The sequence below is a fragment of the Gossypium raimondii genome, chromosome 5 (genome assembly GCF_025698545.1).
Source record: "Gossypium raimondii isolate GPD5lz chromosome 5, ASM2569854v1, whole genome shotgun sequence".
Taxonomy (NCBI): Eukaryota; Viridiplantae; Streptophyta; class Magnoliopsida; order Malvales; family Malvaceae; genus Gossypium; species Gossypium raimondii.
Window position 1 is genome coordinate 23,458,859 of NC_068569.1, and position 16,354 is coordinate 23,475,212.

The 16,354-nt window shown below is 30.2% G+C and overlaps 1 protein-coding gene across 1 annotated transcript; it reads right to left on the reverse strand.

Moving 5' to 3' along the window:
* Positions 1-2,948: 2,948 nt before the first annotated feature.
* On the reverse strand, positions 2,949-6,833 carry LOC105770723 (probable xyloglucan glycosyltransferase 12). The gene is made up of 5 exons (XM_052630807.1): positions 5,423-6,833; positions 5,033-5,341; positions 4,628-4,918; positions 4,416-4,529; positions 2,949-4,283 (listed from the first exon to the last, which is right to left on the reverse strand). The coding sequence occupies exons 1-5, from the start codon at positions 6,173-6,175 to the stop codon at positions 3,663-3,665; spliced, it is 2,088 nt and encodes a 695-aa protein (XP_052486767.1). The 5' UTR covers positions 6,176-6,833; the 3' UTR covers positions 2,949-3,662.
* Between the last annotated feature and the right edge of the window lie 9,521 nt (positions 6,834-16,354).

Below are 16,354 nucleotides of genomic sequence, written 5' to 3' on the forward strand. Positions count from 1 at the left end.
GTAGTGTTAATGTTTAATTAGAAATTTCAAAAATTTAAGTTTTGAGTAGATTTGTTTTTCAAATTTTTTTTGAGATTTTTCTCAGAGCTAAGGCACCTTGACTCTCAATACCCATCCACCTCCGCATATTGCGTCAAACTCTTACGACACGTTTGGTTTACTGAAATTGAATAGGGTTGTAATGGAATAGAATTGTAATTAGTAATTCAATTATTTGGTTGAAGGGAATAGAATAAAACTGTATTAATATTCTTGTGATTGGTTGAATGAAATAGATGATATAATAGCATAAGGGAAAAAACTGAAATGACTAGAGTACCCTTAGTAGATTTTTTTTTAGGTAGATGATTATTGTTATTGTTATTAAATTTTAATAGGATTATTATTAAATATAATTTAATAAAATAATAAATAGTTTAACCATATTTTAATATATTTATTATTAAATATAATTGTCTTTATATTAAATTATATTAAAATATTTCAAATATTTTATTTTTGTATTTCCTAGGTCCAAGTTTTAAAGGACTAATCTGAAATTGATTTTATTTTGTTATTCAAGTGGTTGAATGGAATAATCATTCTTTAGTGATACTAAATAGTAGCTATTACGGAAGAAAAGTAATAAGGAAGTAATAACCATACCATTGAATGAGTATTACGATCAACTAAACAAAGGAATGGTTTACCATTCAATGAATAAGGGGAATGCGTGTTAGATTCTTTGAATTTTATTCTTATTTATTATGATTTAGATTCAAATGTATTTCGACTATCAATTCGATCTTTCATTGTAATAGTTGGTTATGCTTATATTTACAATTTCACTTCAAAATAAATTTATTTTAAAAATACATATATATTTTAATAAAATATTCAAGTATTTAATTTCCGACAATTCCTCGAAAACTCAAACTAATATTAATAATGGTTGAAGATGGATTAGCATAGAACCTAAAGAATAAAAAAAAGAGCTGGTAATGGTTAGGTTTACTATAACAAAATTCTACGTGAACAACAGCTAACTTTATTTTTCCCCAAGAGCTTGTTCAAAGCTCAATGTCACATGCTAAAGCATTAAGAAAATTGGTAAATATAAATGATTAATAAGCATTCTTGTCCTTAATTGAAATAAAAATAATAATTTTGAACTAGTGGCGCAATTACCGAATATTCGCACGCATAAGACTTGCCTCATTATTTATTTGCTTTTACATGTGACCAAATCTCGGGATTGAATCCCTCTGCACCAGCAGTACCATCTTCATGATTTTCTTTTAAATTATTAAGTGAATTTAGTTAATAAATAAGTTGAAATATGCTATTAGTCCCTCTACTTTTATAGAAATTGAGATTCAGTCTTTGCATTTTTAAAGTCTTCTTACTCTATCATTATCATTGTTATTAACTTTTTTCAATTATAACATTATTATTTCCTGTCCATTATAGGACATGTCACATTAGGGTAGCTTAACCAAAATGTCAGTTTGACCAATTTTAATGATTAAACCCGGACTTTTAAATCTAAGCAATAATCTCAAATTTTTTTCGGAATACATGTATAAACAGCATATTTTAATCCCTAAAAAGTCATGTATATCCACTTCAAACCACGAATACGATATACTAAACTGTCCACAATTGCCATCGTATTTATAATTTTACAATTTTTCTCCAAATGATTCTTAAAAAGTCGATGCATTAAAATTTTTTAAACAAATATTTTGAATAAAACAATTAGTCATGTTTATTTTATTTTGGCCAAAAACCAGTACATCTTCAGAAAAAAAAAGATTTTAATTTTAGAGACGATAATATTAAAAAAGAAAACTCGAACATAAAGAAAGTCCAGTTGGAATGTTTCACATGAAGATCAAAAGTGAGAAAAAGCATCAAGGCATGTGCTAACCCCTAAATAACAGTTTTCGTTACTTTCTTTTCCTCTTCTTTTTACATTACTTTGTGAACCTTAACTTTATTAAGATTATTACCTCCAATTAAATGTAATTTTTTTATTTAATAAAAGTTGTGATATTGAATCAGTAAATATCATCTAAATTTAATTTTAATTATGTACAATTGAAATGCATAAATCTCAGGTACCACTATAGATAATTAGTATGTATGAATTTAAAATTATGTGTTGTAATTATTATGTTAATTAAACCTATTTACAAAGTTATACTCTCTTTCATTTACTTTATGGCGTCTAAACACATACTTACTAACAAATATTCGATTACGATACAAAGAATATATTAAGATTTTTTTTTATGTAAAACACAGATCAGGTTGGGTTTCTTTGAATTTTATAGACTTCATATAAAAGTATTAAAAAAATAAAAGAACAACCCATAATAATATTTATTATATTTTATAAAATAATAATCATTTTCTAACTGAATTACTCGTTACACAATTTATAATTATCAAAAGGAGGAGAGATTACTTATTGGGGCTAGACCTGTCCATGGGTCGGGCGGCCCGCCTGAAATATGAGAGGTTTCGGGTAAAAATATAAGCCCGAAATATGGGCTTGGGCAAAAAAACGAGGTCTATTTAAAAAATGGGCCGGGCTCAGGCTCAACTTTTTTGACCCGAGCCCAACCCAACCCGGCCCGGCCCGAATATAATAAATATATATTTTTATTTTTATTTTTAAATTTTAAATTTTAAAATACTTTAAATTTTTTTTTATTTTTTTATTTTTAAAATATTTTTTTGTGTTTATTAAAAATCGGGCCAGGCCGGGCTTATTTTTTCCCGGGCCGGGCCTAGGCAAAATTTTAGGCCCATATTTTGGGCTGGGCTGGACCCGGGCTTAAGAGGCAGGCCAAAATTTTTCCCGGACCCGGCCCGACCCATGGACAGGTCTAATTGGGGCCAAGCACGAATTAAATGAACAAAAAATCTGCTGTAAAAAGATAAACCCAAAATAAGGAGGAAAAAGAAAAAACAAATTCCAGTGCGCCTTTCAACTTGACAGATGTGTTGATGGCCGTCTTAGTTGCAGAACACCATGGATTTCTGATTTCATTTTCGTAGCTTTTTAAGAAAAACGTGTACATATATTGGAATATGGTCCAACTGCATTACATTGCATCCCAAGCCCACCATAAAATTGTGAACCCCCCAACCCACTGTACTCCACAAAGATTTCAATTTAATCCTTAAAATGGAGGTGTTACAAACATGCAAGCCGAAAACGGTATCCGTTCTTTGAGCTGCTTAGCTACCTCCTCATCAACTTATCCCAGTCATAACCAGAAATGGTGATTTCTGTTCATGAAAGCTGCGGATTTTTTTACACAGATTCAAAACAACATAACCAAAACACGGATATTTGTCACAATGACATTCATCATGTCTCAAACCTACAAGAAGGGATCCAATACGCTACCCTGCATTATAACTGTAACTACCATTATTTCTTTTCTTACAAAAGAATCGACTCACATTTACTGAAAGAGTGTCCCCGTCTTCAAGTAAAGAGGTTTTCATCTTGTGGCTGGAATATGAACCAGTCCAAGGGTAGATGGTGACATAAAAGAACACTTGGGATTTCTTCGAATCTACAGTAAAAAGCCCGTTTGGAACGGTACTTGGATTCGGTGTCGTCCACCTGTATCGAGATTTTCCTACTAAAATCTCTAATCTGTCCTTTACATAACCTGCTCACCAATCAAGTCTAAACCAACCAAAAGGAAGGATATACCTTGAAACAGCAAGAAATAGAAATGGATTCCCTGTGCAGACAGTAGGCTCCTAGCTGATGCCGTTAGAAGAAGGAATGCTAGTGCTAATTCCTTTGTATATATCCGATTATGCTTCTTTTTCCTAGCCTTTTGTTCTTGCAGGATTTCAGCTTTAATTTCATCAAGATCAGGTTCTGATCCCCGAAGCTGATGTTTCGGGTCTTTCTCAATCAACGACACAAGGTCACTCTCCGATGATCGACCCGATTTTTTTGTAACAACCCACTCGTATGCATTACCGAGTTGGAATAGACCAGAGATCATAGCGTTGAACTTGGTCACTGACATGGTGTTCTCGAAAAGAAGGTAAGGTACAATGAATGGGAAGGATTTCGGGGCCGGAAGGATGTTGAGGAATGACATTAAAGCAGGGACGTAACAGACAACCCATGCTGGAAGCTCAGCCTCAGGAATAAACATCGTCATGGGGAGAATTATGCAGAAAAGAGTGAAAGAGTAAAACGGTAGGATCAGTTTTCTTAGCAGAAAGAACAGAAATATCATATTGAATTTCTTCCAGAAGCTAATCTGCATCGGTTAAAATAGAGAACAAGAACAAAGTTAGGAATCGGAAACTTGGAATCAACGCCGGAACTACTGAATTTGACAAAATAGGATCATTGTTGCATTAACCAAAGAGTGCTTCAAAAATGTATTCACCTTAGCATGGATAACATCGGGCAAACAGAGACGGAATAATTGCATTGGTCCGGAGTGCCATCTATGCTGTTGCTTTCTATAAGCTTCATAAGATTCAGGAAGTTCACACTGACACTGAACAGATAATAAGAAAACAATAAACATTAACTCTCAACAAAGTGAATAACTGCTAAATTCAATTGGCAATATTACGTATTAAACTCAAGCTATACCTCGACATCATTGAGAAAAACAAACTTCCATCCTTGAAGATGAGCACGGACGGCGATATCCATGTCCTCAACTGTTGTCCTCTCAAGCCATCCACCAGAATCCTCCAAAGCCTTAATCCTCCAAACCCCGGCAGTTCCGTTAAAACCAAAGAAATTAATCAAAACACCATTCACTTGTTGCTCAACCTCAAAGTGAAATGACAAATTTATGTTTTGCAACCTTGTTAGCAGATTCTCATCCTTATTCACAAAGGACCACCTTGCTTGAACTAACCCTACATCCTCATTGTCCTGTAAGAATACAACCAAAATCGATCACTTCAACTAATCCTAAAACATACTAACTTGTTCTTGACTTAACAAAATTGCACTCAACTCAAGGTAGAGGCAGTTAATTTTAGTTACCTTAAAATGGGGGATGGTTCGTTTGAGGAAATCATGGGTCGGCTGGAAATCGGCATCGAAAATGGCAACAAATTCATAGTCTTTGACATAACTACAACTCATGGCAGACTTAAGATTACCAGCTTTGTAACCATCTCGGATTACTCGATGTTGATACACAATGTTGGCACCTACTTGCTGCCATTTATGCACTTCTTCTTCAATAAGCAGCTGAGTCATTGGATCATCAGAATCATCCAAAACTTGAATCAAAATTTTCGACTTTGGCCAATCCAATTTACACACTGCAGCAATGGAGTGTTGGTAAACCTGCAAAAATCAAAATCAAATCCCAATCATAAACAAAACATGGGTTGGTTTTAAATGATAAATATTTTTCTTGGTTTTTACCTCTCTTTCATTACACATAGGGATTTGAACGAGAACCATGGGGAAGAAGCCATTTTCGCCGGTTTCAAGATCCGCAACAGCGTCTTCTTTGGGAATTGGCTTGATTTTTTTGACACGGATCCAAAAACAACATAAACAGAGGATTAACCTATCTAAGCTTTGGATTAAGAAAAGGACAATGCAGACATTCGCGAGGAACTGAAGCGGGGGAGCAACGAACCCGACCCGAATCAAGACCCAATTAGAATATAGCCAGTCGAAGAAATCTCTAACACCAAATGGGGCCGTGAAAATGTACTGTAATTGAAGATTTGAAGCACGGAAATGCCAGCCTTTATAATACGCAGCAATCTCGAAACCGAGTAACAACAAAGATAACCAAAGGAACACTTTGATGCAATTATAAAACCTGGTTTTAACGGTTTTGTTCTCGAAGGAGGAAGTGCTTTCGGTGTCGGTTCGACCAGAGGCGACTCGACGGCGGATGGCTGGACCGATACTGGCCAATGTGGAGGCAACGGAGGTTAAGTAACCGGCGGCGCGGTGGGCCTTTAAGAGGAGAACCCACGTGAGTTGCTTGGCGTTTTTGCCACGCGCTTTGGCTCGCGTATCGGTTGGGTTGTTTCCGATGAGGAAATCGTCTTCCGATGGACCTTCCAGCTCGACCATCGACCAGTCTGGGTTGTCCATTTTGACAACCACTGGGGTTCCTTTATGAACACCTTTTGCCCACCAATCAAACGATGGCGCCATTGTTGGTTCTTTCTCGTCCTTGAAACTTGGCTGTTGGTTCGATCTTGACGGCGAACGAATTGAGGAAACAAAATGTGGTAAAAAAAACTAAAAAATTAACAACATTATCAAATTATCAGGGGAAAAAACAGAAGCCCGAGAAGAAATCAAACGGCAAAATAAAAGCTTTGGGTTTTGAAGATGAGCTTCACGGTTCCTTAAAAGCTCTCTTCATTGAATCACAGGTTTAAAAACCCAAAAAATGAAAAAGAGAGAATTGGGGAAATGGTGTAACAGCTCAACACGTCCTTGATTGTGATTTTCTGGAAAAATAAAAGATTTTTTTAAACAATAATTACCATAAAATCGAAATAAGACACAATTTTGACAATAATCTTGGTTTACGTCCTTTTACCGTTTATGGATACAAAATCTTTAACAACAAAATGACATTTGAAGTTCCGACAAGGACAGATTTTCCCTTTTTGATTCTTCTCTTTCCCTCGTTAAATTTTAAATAATAAATCCAGCAACGACCTATAGCAACATGAACTGGAACCCTAGTAATAATAAATATCATCGGACGAATGAATTTCAGAGTGCGCCGGCGGTGAAAAATCAAGAGATTTTTCCCGCGTGTAAAAGGAATGGCGACCTTCGATCCTCCTTCTTTGGGTTTGGCGTTGTTATTTTCGCGTGTGATTAAACAACCAATAAAGATTCTGAAATTAAATTAAATAAATAGATAAATAAATCAAATCTGAGTAAATGATTACGCGCGCAAATGTAGGCCAAGCTCCGCAAAGTTCAAAGCAATCTATTGGGTAAACTACCAAAATAGTCACATTTGTTTACCTCAGATTACATTTTAGTACTTGTGTTTGAAATGTTACATTTTAGTCACTGAACCGTTAATTGCTGCGCAGCAAGTTAAATCATCATTTTAAATAAAAATTTTAGGTTAATTTATACAATGGTCCCTATATTTTTTCATTTTGAGCAATTTAATTTTTTTCCTCTTATATTCTTTTAACTTTCCTTTTTATTATTATTTATTTTCCATTCTCTTCTGCTTCTCCCTCTGTCTTCCTCCCTTCTCCATTTCTTTTAATGTAGTTTTTCTATAGTTTCCATTTGTTAAAACTAGTCCTTATACTTTTATTTTTTTGAGCAATTTAATTTTTTTTGAGTGAGATGAGCTTGTGGACTAGTTTTAACAAATGGAAAACATTAAAAAAACTACTTTAAAAGAAATGAAGAAGGGAGGAAAATAGAGGGAGAAGTAGAAGAGAATGAAAAATAAAGAAAAAATAAAGAAAGTTAAAAGAACATAAAAGAAAAAATAAATTGCTCAAAATAAAAAAATATAGGGACCAATTGTAGAATTTAACCTAAAATTTCCTTTTGAAATGATGATTTAACGTGCCACATCAGCTTACCATTATACCGTTAACGGTAATTAATGGCTAAATGACTAAAATGTTACAATGCGATAACGTAAGTGACTAAAACGTAGCATTTCAAACATAAATGACCAAAATGTAATTTGAGGTAAATAAAAGTGACTATTTTAATAGTTTATCCCAATCTATTTAACATTGCTCAAATGGTTCTTCTACTCTATATAAATATATATATATATATAAATATATATATATATATATATATATATATATATTAATTTCCTCAATTTTAATTTTCTACTAATCAAATTTTTACATTTTAATTTTGACTTAAGTTCATTACTTCAAAATTGCTATTAATTTGCTTGTAGATTTAATCTTTATTAATATCTATAATTTTGAATTTTAAAATTTCAACCATGACTTAAATGATAGTTAGATCCATTAACTAAAATGATGTGATTTTTGTGACTACTATATGAAAATAATAAGTTGACATGCGATTATACGTATGATAATATGTTTACCGATTAAAGTACCGGAAGGTCCTTGTATTATAAGGACTAGATCAAATTAATCCTCTATTATTTGTGGATCAATTTAATTTAGTCTCTATACCATTAAAAAGGATCGAATAAGTCCAAATTGAAATCGAGTTAAAATTAAAAATGTCTTGAAAATTATTTGTTTTAATCGCAGTTTAATTCCAAACAAAAAAATTTATTTACGAACCGTAAAAATTTTTAAAATATCAATTCGGTTAAAGAGTGAATGCTATTTTTAAAAATAGTAAATGTAAAATTTTAAATTCTTTTAAATTTATTTTATCTAATTCTTTCATCAAAATTTCTTTTAGAAGTGTTCTTAACTGATGGTGTTTATTTGCAAACTCGATTTTCTCAAATATACAACTAATCTCCATGTTCCAATCTCATTGTCTCCTCTTCTATCCAAAGCTTTTGAATCTGTCGTATAATTTCGATTTATGAGAAATATGTGTTTGAGGATTTAAGTGATAGAATTTATAATTGTGGGGAGTTAAATTTGTTGAATTATTTAGAACTAGAACCAAATTGATAGAATGTATAAATGTCAAGGACTAAATGTGTTATTATACTAATTAAAAAAAAGCCGCGTGATATTTTGTTAACTATTTAACAGATGGTGACCGAAACAAAAACAATAAAAAACGTTAGTGACAAAATTGCAACTTTTTGTAGGATGGTGACCAAACTAGAAACACGCTAAGGGTGCATTTGGTTCACCGAATTTTAAATTACATTCCGTAATAGAATTACGAGAATATAAGATTATGACACACTATGAGATTAACTTATTGGTTCATTTGGCTGGAATGTAAAATTCAAGTGTTTGGTTGACGAAATATAAGATTATCTAGAAGCACATTTTACTTAATTACCTTTGTTATATAGTTTGTTTTTTAATCAATTTATTTTAATAATTTTTAGTATCAAATTTCATAAAATCATGATAAATTATTACAATTTTTACTTTTTACTAAATATTATATATTGTTAAATAAATATACGATGTTGAGATAAATTTATAAATCATAATTATAATAATTCATAAAATTGATTGGAACATCAACCATAATTATAATTCTAATCATAATTATAATTAATCTATTAATAAATAAATTATTAAATAAAATTAATAATTTTAATTTTAATGCATGACATCTACTGATTCATTATTAAGAATTTTTGTTTTGTTTTTATTTAGTCTTAAACTTTATTTAGGAAAAAAGCTTAAATTGATCAAAATAAGGTACAAATTGGTCCAAAATTTTAAATTATGCTTGTAATCTAAGATAATTTAAGGAATTGACTGTAATCTAAAATAACTTAAGGAATGATCCACAAATTGGTCTAAACATTATTTTAGATTACACACGTAATGTGAGGTTATGAGATGACCGGAATGTTGACAATCCAAACACTGTAATCTCATTCTGGAATGTATAACATTATGGATCGTAATGTTCATTCGATGAACCAAACACTTCTTAATAGTTAGATGATTAATGGCGTAGTTTACCCTATTATTTTTTATCCTTTTGATATGCTTAATTGAGTTGATGTCATAAAACAACTCGACACTAGCTCAATAATTATTTAAAAGCCGTTTTTTTCTTTTACTATTTTTAAATGAAATGTTTAAATAAAAAATAAAAAATGAAATATTCAAGAATTGATTGTGAGATCTCAAATACTTTGACAATTTCCTTATAATTCAATTATTAATTAATTTTTTTACAAAAGTATTATTAATATTACATTTTCTTTCACTTATATTGTAATAAAATTTAGAAATCCAGACATAAATATTCAATCCATTCACTATTCAAATAAATTGGCCCAAAATGTTGAGCAAAAATGGGCTTAGCCGACATTGAAAACACATTAACTCGACAATTAGGCCTAGTCTACTCGGTATAGGTGGGTTTTGAAATTCGGAACTCAAAATTTAGCCCAAAATGTGTTGATCTATACCAGGACCAAATTTGATAACTATAATTATATTTCAATTATTTTACATATTATTAGTTTTTTTTTTCCCATGCACGTGTATTTCTTTAATTTTTTTTAAAAATTTTAATACCTATATAATTTTATAATATTGTAATAAAAATAAAAATATATTTTCTATGATCATATTTATTTATGAAATCAAACTACAGAACATAACAATAATAAATTATTTTTCTTTGTAATTATTTTCAAAAATAAAATTTGTAGTTACTTAAATAATTTATTTGATTTTTGATTGGAAGTTGATTTTTTAGAACAAATAAAAAAGTTAGGATCTAATTTTGTAATTTTAATAAAGGAATTTCTTAGAGGGTTTAAATTGTGATTCAAGAATGTTGAACACCTTTAATTTAAATATTTTAATAAAACATGGATGGGTTTAAAAGGAATTTACCCATTCACAAAAGTTATAAATCTCTATTTTGCCTTTTAAGTCCATTTTACACACTATTGATTATTCTAATTGAATGAACGAATATATTTTTGTTTATTTATTTTAAAATTATTATTTCAATTAGAAAAAAAAAAAGGTTAGAAGCAAGTTTGTTCATTTAAATGAGTGAGTATTATGTTTGTGATTAAAATAAATAATTTATATATAACCATTAATTTAATAGAATAATTGTTTAATGATGACAATATGCGTTAACTAAGATTTAATAGTTTTATAAAATTAAATTTTGACCAATATGAAATTTTTAATTGTTATTTTTTTCAATTTTATAAAACCCATAAGTAGCAGAGTGTGTAATTTAAGTATTTTATGTAACACTCTTCGTCCGACCTGATCGTCGGATTCGAGTTACAAAATGTTATAAACATTATTGGAATAATTTTAGACAATATGCAAACAAGTTTCGTTCTCATTCTAAATATATATATATTACAATCATTTCTGAGTTCCAGACAAACTTACGAAAGCTTTTTCGTTAACCTGAACATGAAATAGGACTAAATTGTGAAGTTTGAAAAATCTCGGGCCGACGTTGCGACATAATGTTTTTTCACGTCGCAACGTCGTAAGTCAGTAAGTTACGTCGTGACGTTAAATCTCTGCACGTCGCGATGTCACTCAAAGTATATGAAAGAATGAGATCTTGATAATCTTAATGATGTAGATTTAAATTTTGACGATGATAAACTTGGTCAAAAACTAACAAATGAGGATAAGAAGCATATGTTAAATATAAAAGATGGAATGAACCAACAACTATGCACTATAACAATTAGATAATTAAAATTGCATATGATGTTCTTTTTTCTTACTATTTTTATTAGTAATTGTATTATCATCTAGTTTTTTTACTAACATAATGCATATATTGATTTGATTTTAATTTTTGTTACTAGTTAGGAATTATTTTTATCATACTAATAGTTTTTTATAGTAATTAATATTTTTTAAAATATAAATGATGTAATTGTGTAATTACAATTTGTATTACCAAACATGACATAAAGAATTACGATATAATTACACTTTGTCAGTCATACATGTCTAAGGAATTATACTTTTTGTAATTACAAGAGAGTATAATTACTTACTTTGTGCTGTCCAAACATACCCTATTTATCAGATATAAATGTTAAACTTTACTATTAGTCTCGTACTATGAGTAAATTATAGATTTAATCCATACGCCTAATTTTATCAAGTTTAATTCTTGTATTTTTTTGAATTTTAAAATTGCAACCCTAGCTAATGATTGTTCAATTATTAAGTTTTGTTATTTCAAAACTTGATGCAAGAACGATATTATCACATGTGTAATGCCGTGTCAGTTTGTTATTTCTGATTTATTCTAAACTTTGTTAGGATATTGGTAATTCTAGTTTATTGGCAACAAGTGCAATAATTATTATATATAAAATATACACATTTTATATCATGTCAAATTTATCGATGGTTCTAATCTTGGTTGTTTGAATTGAATTGGATTGGTTGGACCAAAAATCAATTGCGGGTATCGATTCAGAGAGAGACATCATAATGATTGAATTGGGTTAAAAATTGGTTGAACATGACTTTTTATTTTTTATAAATTTTTTAATAATTTATTTAATATAACCGATTGGACCAACAAACCGATGATACAATAAATTCAACCATTGATTTGACTCCGAAACCTTAGTTCCAGTACATATATTATTTTCTTTCATGCGTGGATGAACAAAGAATGTTTTAACCTCAGGTATCACCTCACTTCTTTTGCTTGTTGCTGTTGGTTAGTGCGAAATCAGTATGAATGACAAATTTTTTTGGTACTCTTTGGGTCTATTTTATGGATTTTACGGTTTATATTTAGGGTTAATGATATCCTTCTCAATAATGTCATCTCTAAAATTCGAATCTATATTTTTTCTTAAAAATGCAATGTGTCTTATTATTACACCTTACTCTTTGTTGGTGTATAAATGATAATGATATTATGTAACTTTTATGATCGAAAGATTCTCCCTGAGTGGTCCATTATTGGTCTTAGTTGTGGATGTAATAACAGCTTCAAGTCTCCATATTGGACATCAAATGCGACCCATAGGTCGACCTATGTACTAGTCATGATGTTGCCCTTCCAGTCAAACTCTTTACAAACATTACGATAATGAACATATGCAGAATAATTTTGGGTGGAGGGGCTTTCCATAAAGGTATTGTTCTGAAAAGATGTGTTTTTTTAAAAGGAATTGTCTTAACGAGAGTAGTTATGAACTAAGATATTCGAAACAAATAATTGAACAGCACATGAATTATTTTGGATAAAAACCATTAGGAATGTGAGTTATTTAAAATTTTAAATAAGGCTTTTGAAATAAAAACATTTCTCTGAAGTAAAATTATTAGTTTAATTTTATGGTTGTTTAGAGTTATCTTTAAGTACCATCAAGAAATGTTCACCTTCAAAGTTTTGTTTCTCAACTAAGAACGCCTGTTATAACCATTGAAACACTGAAGAACTGATGCACGATGGAAACACACTACCCATGAAAAGATTTGCGCTTAGGTTGGTCTTAACCCAAGACTTCTAAGCAAACAGAGGTACTCTAATTCCCTATGAATACATGGGTTCAAATTTACTACATCTAAAACTCTTCAATAGCCATGGGTCTCCATCACGGGGTATTGAAGCTCGAAAATAAAATTTTGAAGAATATCATTTCTTCAATGACACTTGTTGCGCTGTCAACACGATATACTCCAAAATAAAAACAAGTGTGTTTTTCTTTGAAAACAGAAAATACATTAGTATTGAAAACAGAATATCTACGATCTACAGCTGCAGTTCAACTCTCTACCATGTCTTAAGCTTCAGTTAATGCTGTTAAAACCATGACAAATCCCATGCTTCAAGGTTCAAGACAAAAGACAAAAGGGTAAACTCATACATCCATATATATTCCTATTTCAAATTTTGATCCAATACTTATATTTAAGTATTTTATTAAATTGGTGTCGCTTTTAATTGGGTTATCAATATAATTATAAAATTATAAAATATATATTTCTTTAAATTGTATTTAATATTAGTATGATAACACTTTAATCTTTTCATAATTTTATATATTTTTAAATAAAATAATTAAAAAAATACAAATCCAAGAATTCAACAGCATGTTCAATAATTTTAAACTACAAGTTGATTTTCCTCCACTTATACCTATTATTGAATAAATTTTAAAAAATATTTTTTACCATGAAATATTTTCTTTTACCCACGTCGTTGATGTGGCAAAATTTAGTGTTAATAATTTCTATTGTATTATGTTCAAATAATTCAAAAATAACATGCATTCATATAAGGGTGTAAATGAGCTATTGGTGCTCGCAAGCTATTCGAGTTTGACTGGAAAAAAAATCGAACTCAATTCGGTAATTATTGAGCCGAGCTATCGATCGAGTCAAATTCAAGTTTAGTAATACTTGACTCGAACAATTCACAACTCTTATCAAACTTTTCATATTTTTTATATTATTAAATCACATTATTGCCCTTAATATATAATATAAATCTTAAGCTTAATTACTTAATGGAGGTTGAGTACAAAAATTGACAAACTAACTTAATCAAACTTGGGCTTAAAAATAGATGTTCGATCAAGCTCCAAATTTCAAGTTGAGCTCAGGCTCGGCTCGATTACACTCGTACGTGCATATAAGGGTAGATACAAAGGGGTAACTAGGAGCCTTGGCCCCCCAAAAAAATTAAAAAATTGCAATTCTAGTTTAAATGATCAAATTATAAATTAATATAGAGAAAAGTTATGTTTTGAACCCAAACTGAAAAACATTCTAATCTTTTCAAAACGATATATTTCACATCTTAAAATTTCATAATACAATTTCACCCTTGCATGCATACACAAATTGTAAAATTTACGAACTTGGAGAATGTTAGTGATCTATGGAATGCCAAAGATAAAACACAGTTCTATGCTATGTTTCTCCTGTTCATAAATTTTTTTAATGAAATATTTATAATATGTTAATATATGAAAAAAATTAGGAAATTGAACTATTTAATGTCGGATTCATGGTCATATATCCAATGCTCCGAAGATTTTATACAACGGCCCCTTGGAATTTTTGTTGTTTTCTCCTGACAAAAACCAAATAATTAGAAGTTCCCCTACCAAAAGTCACCAAAACTAATAAAATGTGTCGTTTGACTAAATGGGTGAACAAAGCGTGGGTTGCGGTGCAGGTTGTCTACCTCGCAAGTGAGTGGAACAGCTGAAATTGTTTTCAATGGTCTGATCTTAGCAAAGCATGGTTACGACAACTTTTAGTGGGACTTAGACTTAGGTTTCATTGTTTCCGCCTGTAAATACATCTTCTTCTCCCCGGCCGAAATTCCTTCGTCCTTATATAATTAGATTACGTAAGTGAAAAATAATTATATAATAAATTATTTAAAAAATATAAAAATCAAACTTGACTTTAATTTAAATGATAGTTTAAATTCATCACGGCCGGTACATACATATATTTCTAATCTTTTATAAAATATTCCTAAAATAATTTTAATAATTTCATTACTAAATTAAACCTAATTGATGAGTGATACTACCTCAATAAATGTTTAAAGCCATATTATCATGTGATAGTGACAGTTGAACATTAAGTATGACAGTGAATAGATAGTGACAGTTCTAGTTTTGCATTGCTCGGTCATTTTGTGATATAGGTAGAGTTCGATGTATATGTTTGAATGTACATGCAACACATTGTAAAGCTATGAGTCCATACATGCACGACCTGCGAACTCAACTTATTAAGATTGATAAACTCTTGAAGTTTTTTCAGAAAGTTCATTTACATTAAACTCGGTGATAATTTTGTAATCTTAAAAATAATTCAATTTACATATTTTGATGTAAGGAGAGGTGAATCCCATCTCATTTTTACATATAGCATTTACTCTAATAACTTTTTCGACTTCTCTTTCTCCTTTTGCTTCTTCTGCTTAATGACTATGTTTGCTTAATACGTGTCTCAAAGAATTTTTATTTTTTTTAACTAGATAATTTTTTAAAATTTCTCAAATTGATTTAAGTAAGTTAAATCAAACTCACCCTGTAGAGCCACACAGTTAATTAAGCTAAAGTCATCCTTAATGGCTCTCTAAGTATCATGACTAACGAGGATGGCCAGATTCCCAGACAAATTCAAACAAGTGCTTCACTTTTCATGCCATTCACGGGGTTCTTTTTTTCAAAAAAAAAAAAAAAAAACCCAAGTTGCAATAATTAACTCCCTGTTCGTCTAGTAAGAAAACTGTTCAAAAAACAACCTCACAATTGGAAAAAAAATTCAAAAATATAACAATTAATTGACTACTTCATCGTTGTATTAAAATTTCCACCTCTGAGCCACTTATTGGGGCGGTGTTGAGGGATGGTTTCCATCTGCAATCAATCAAATCAACTATTTATTGATTTTCCTTTCTGACCTCCTTAATAAACTTTTTTAAACTTGGAAAAATTATCAACCTAATTTTCATCATTACGATATTTCATAATAGTATTCCATTTTTTACAGTTCGTATTAAATTATGAGCTTCACACAATAAATATTAAATATTAGTATTTAAATTCATTAGGATTATGTTTTGTTTTGTTTTGTTAAGCGCTGGTGTCAATCTTTGAGTTGGTTATTGTTTACATTTTTCTTTTCCCATCAATCATTTTTTTTTTCCTCATTCATTATACATGTTTTTTCTCTTTTCAGTTTACAGTTCTATTTT

Coding starts and splice junctions, on each gene's coding strand:
- LOC105770723 (XM_052630807.1), bottom strand. CDS start 6,175: ATGGCGCCATCGTTTGATTGGTGGGCAAAAGGTGTTCATAAAGGAACC. Junction 5,342..5,422: donor CTATGTGTAATGAAAGAGAG/GTAAAAACCAAG, acceptor TGATTTTTGCAG/GTTTACCAACACTCCATTGC. Junction 4,530..4,627: donor TTTTTCTCAATGATGTCGAG/GTATAGCTTGAG, acceptor TTATCTGTTCAG/TGTCAGTGTGAACTTCCTGA.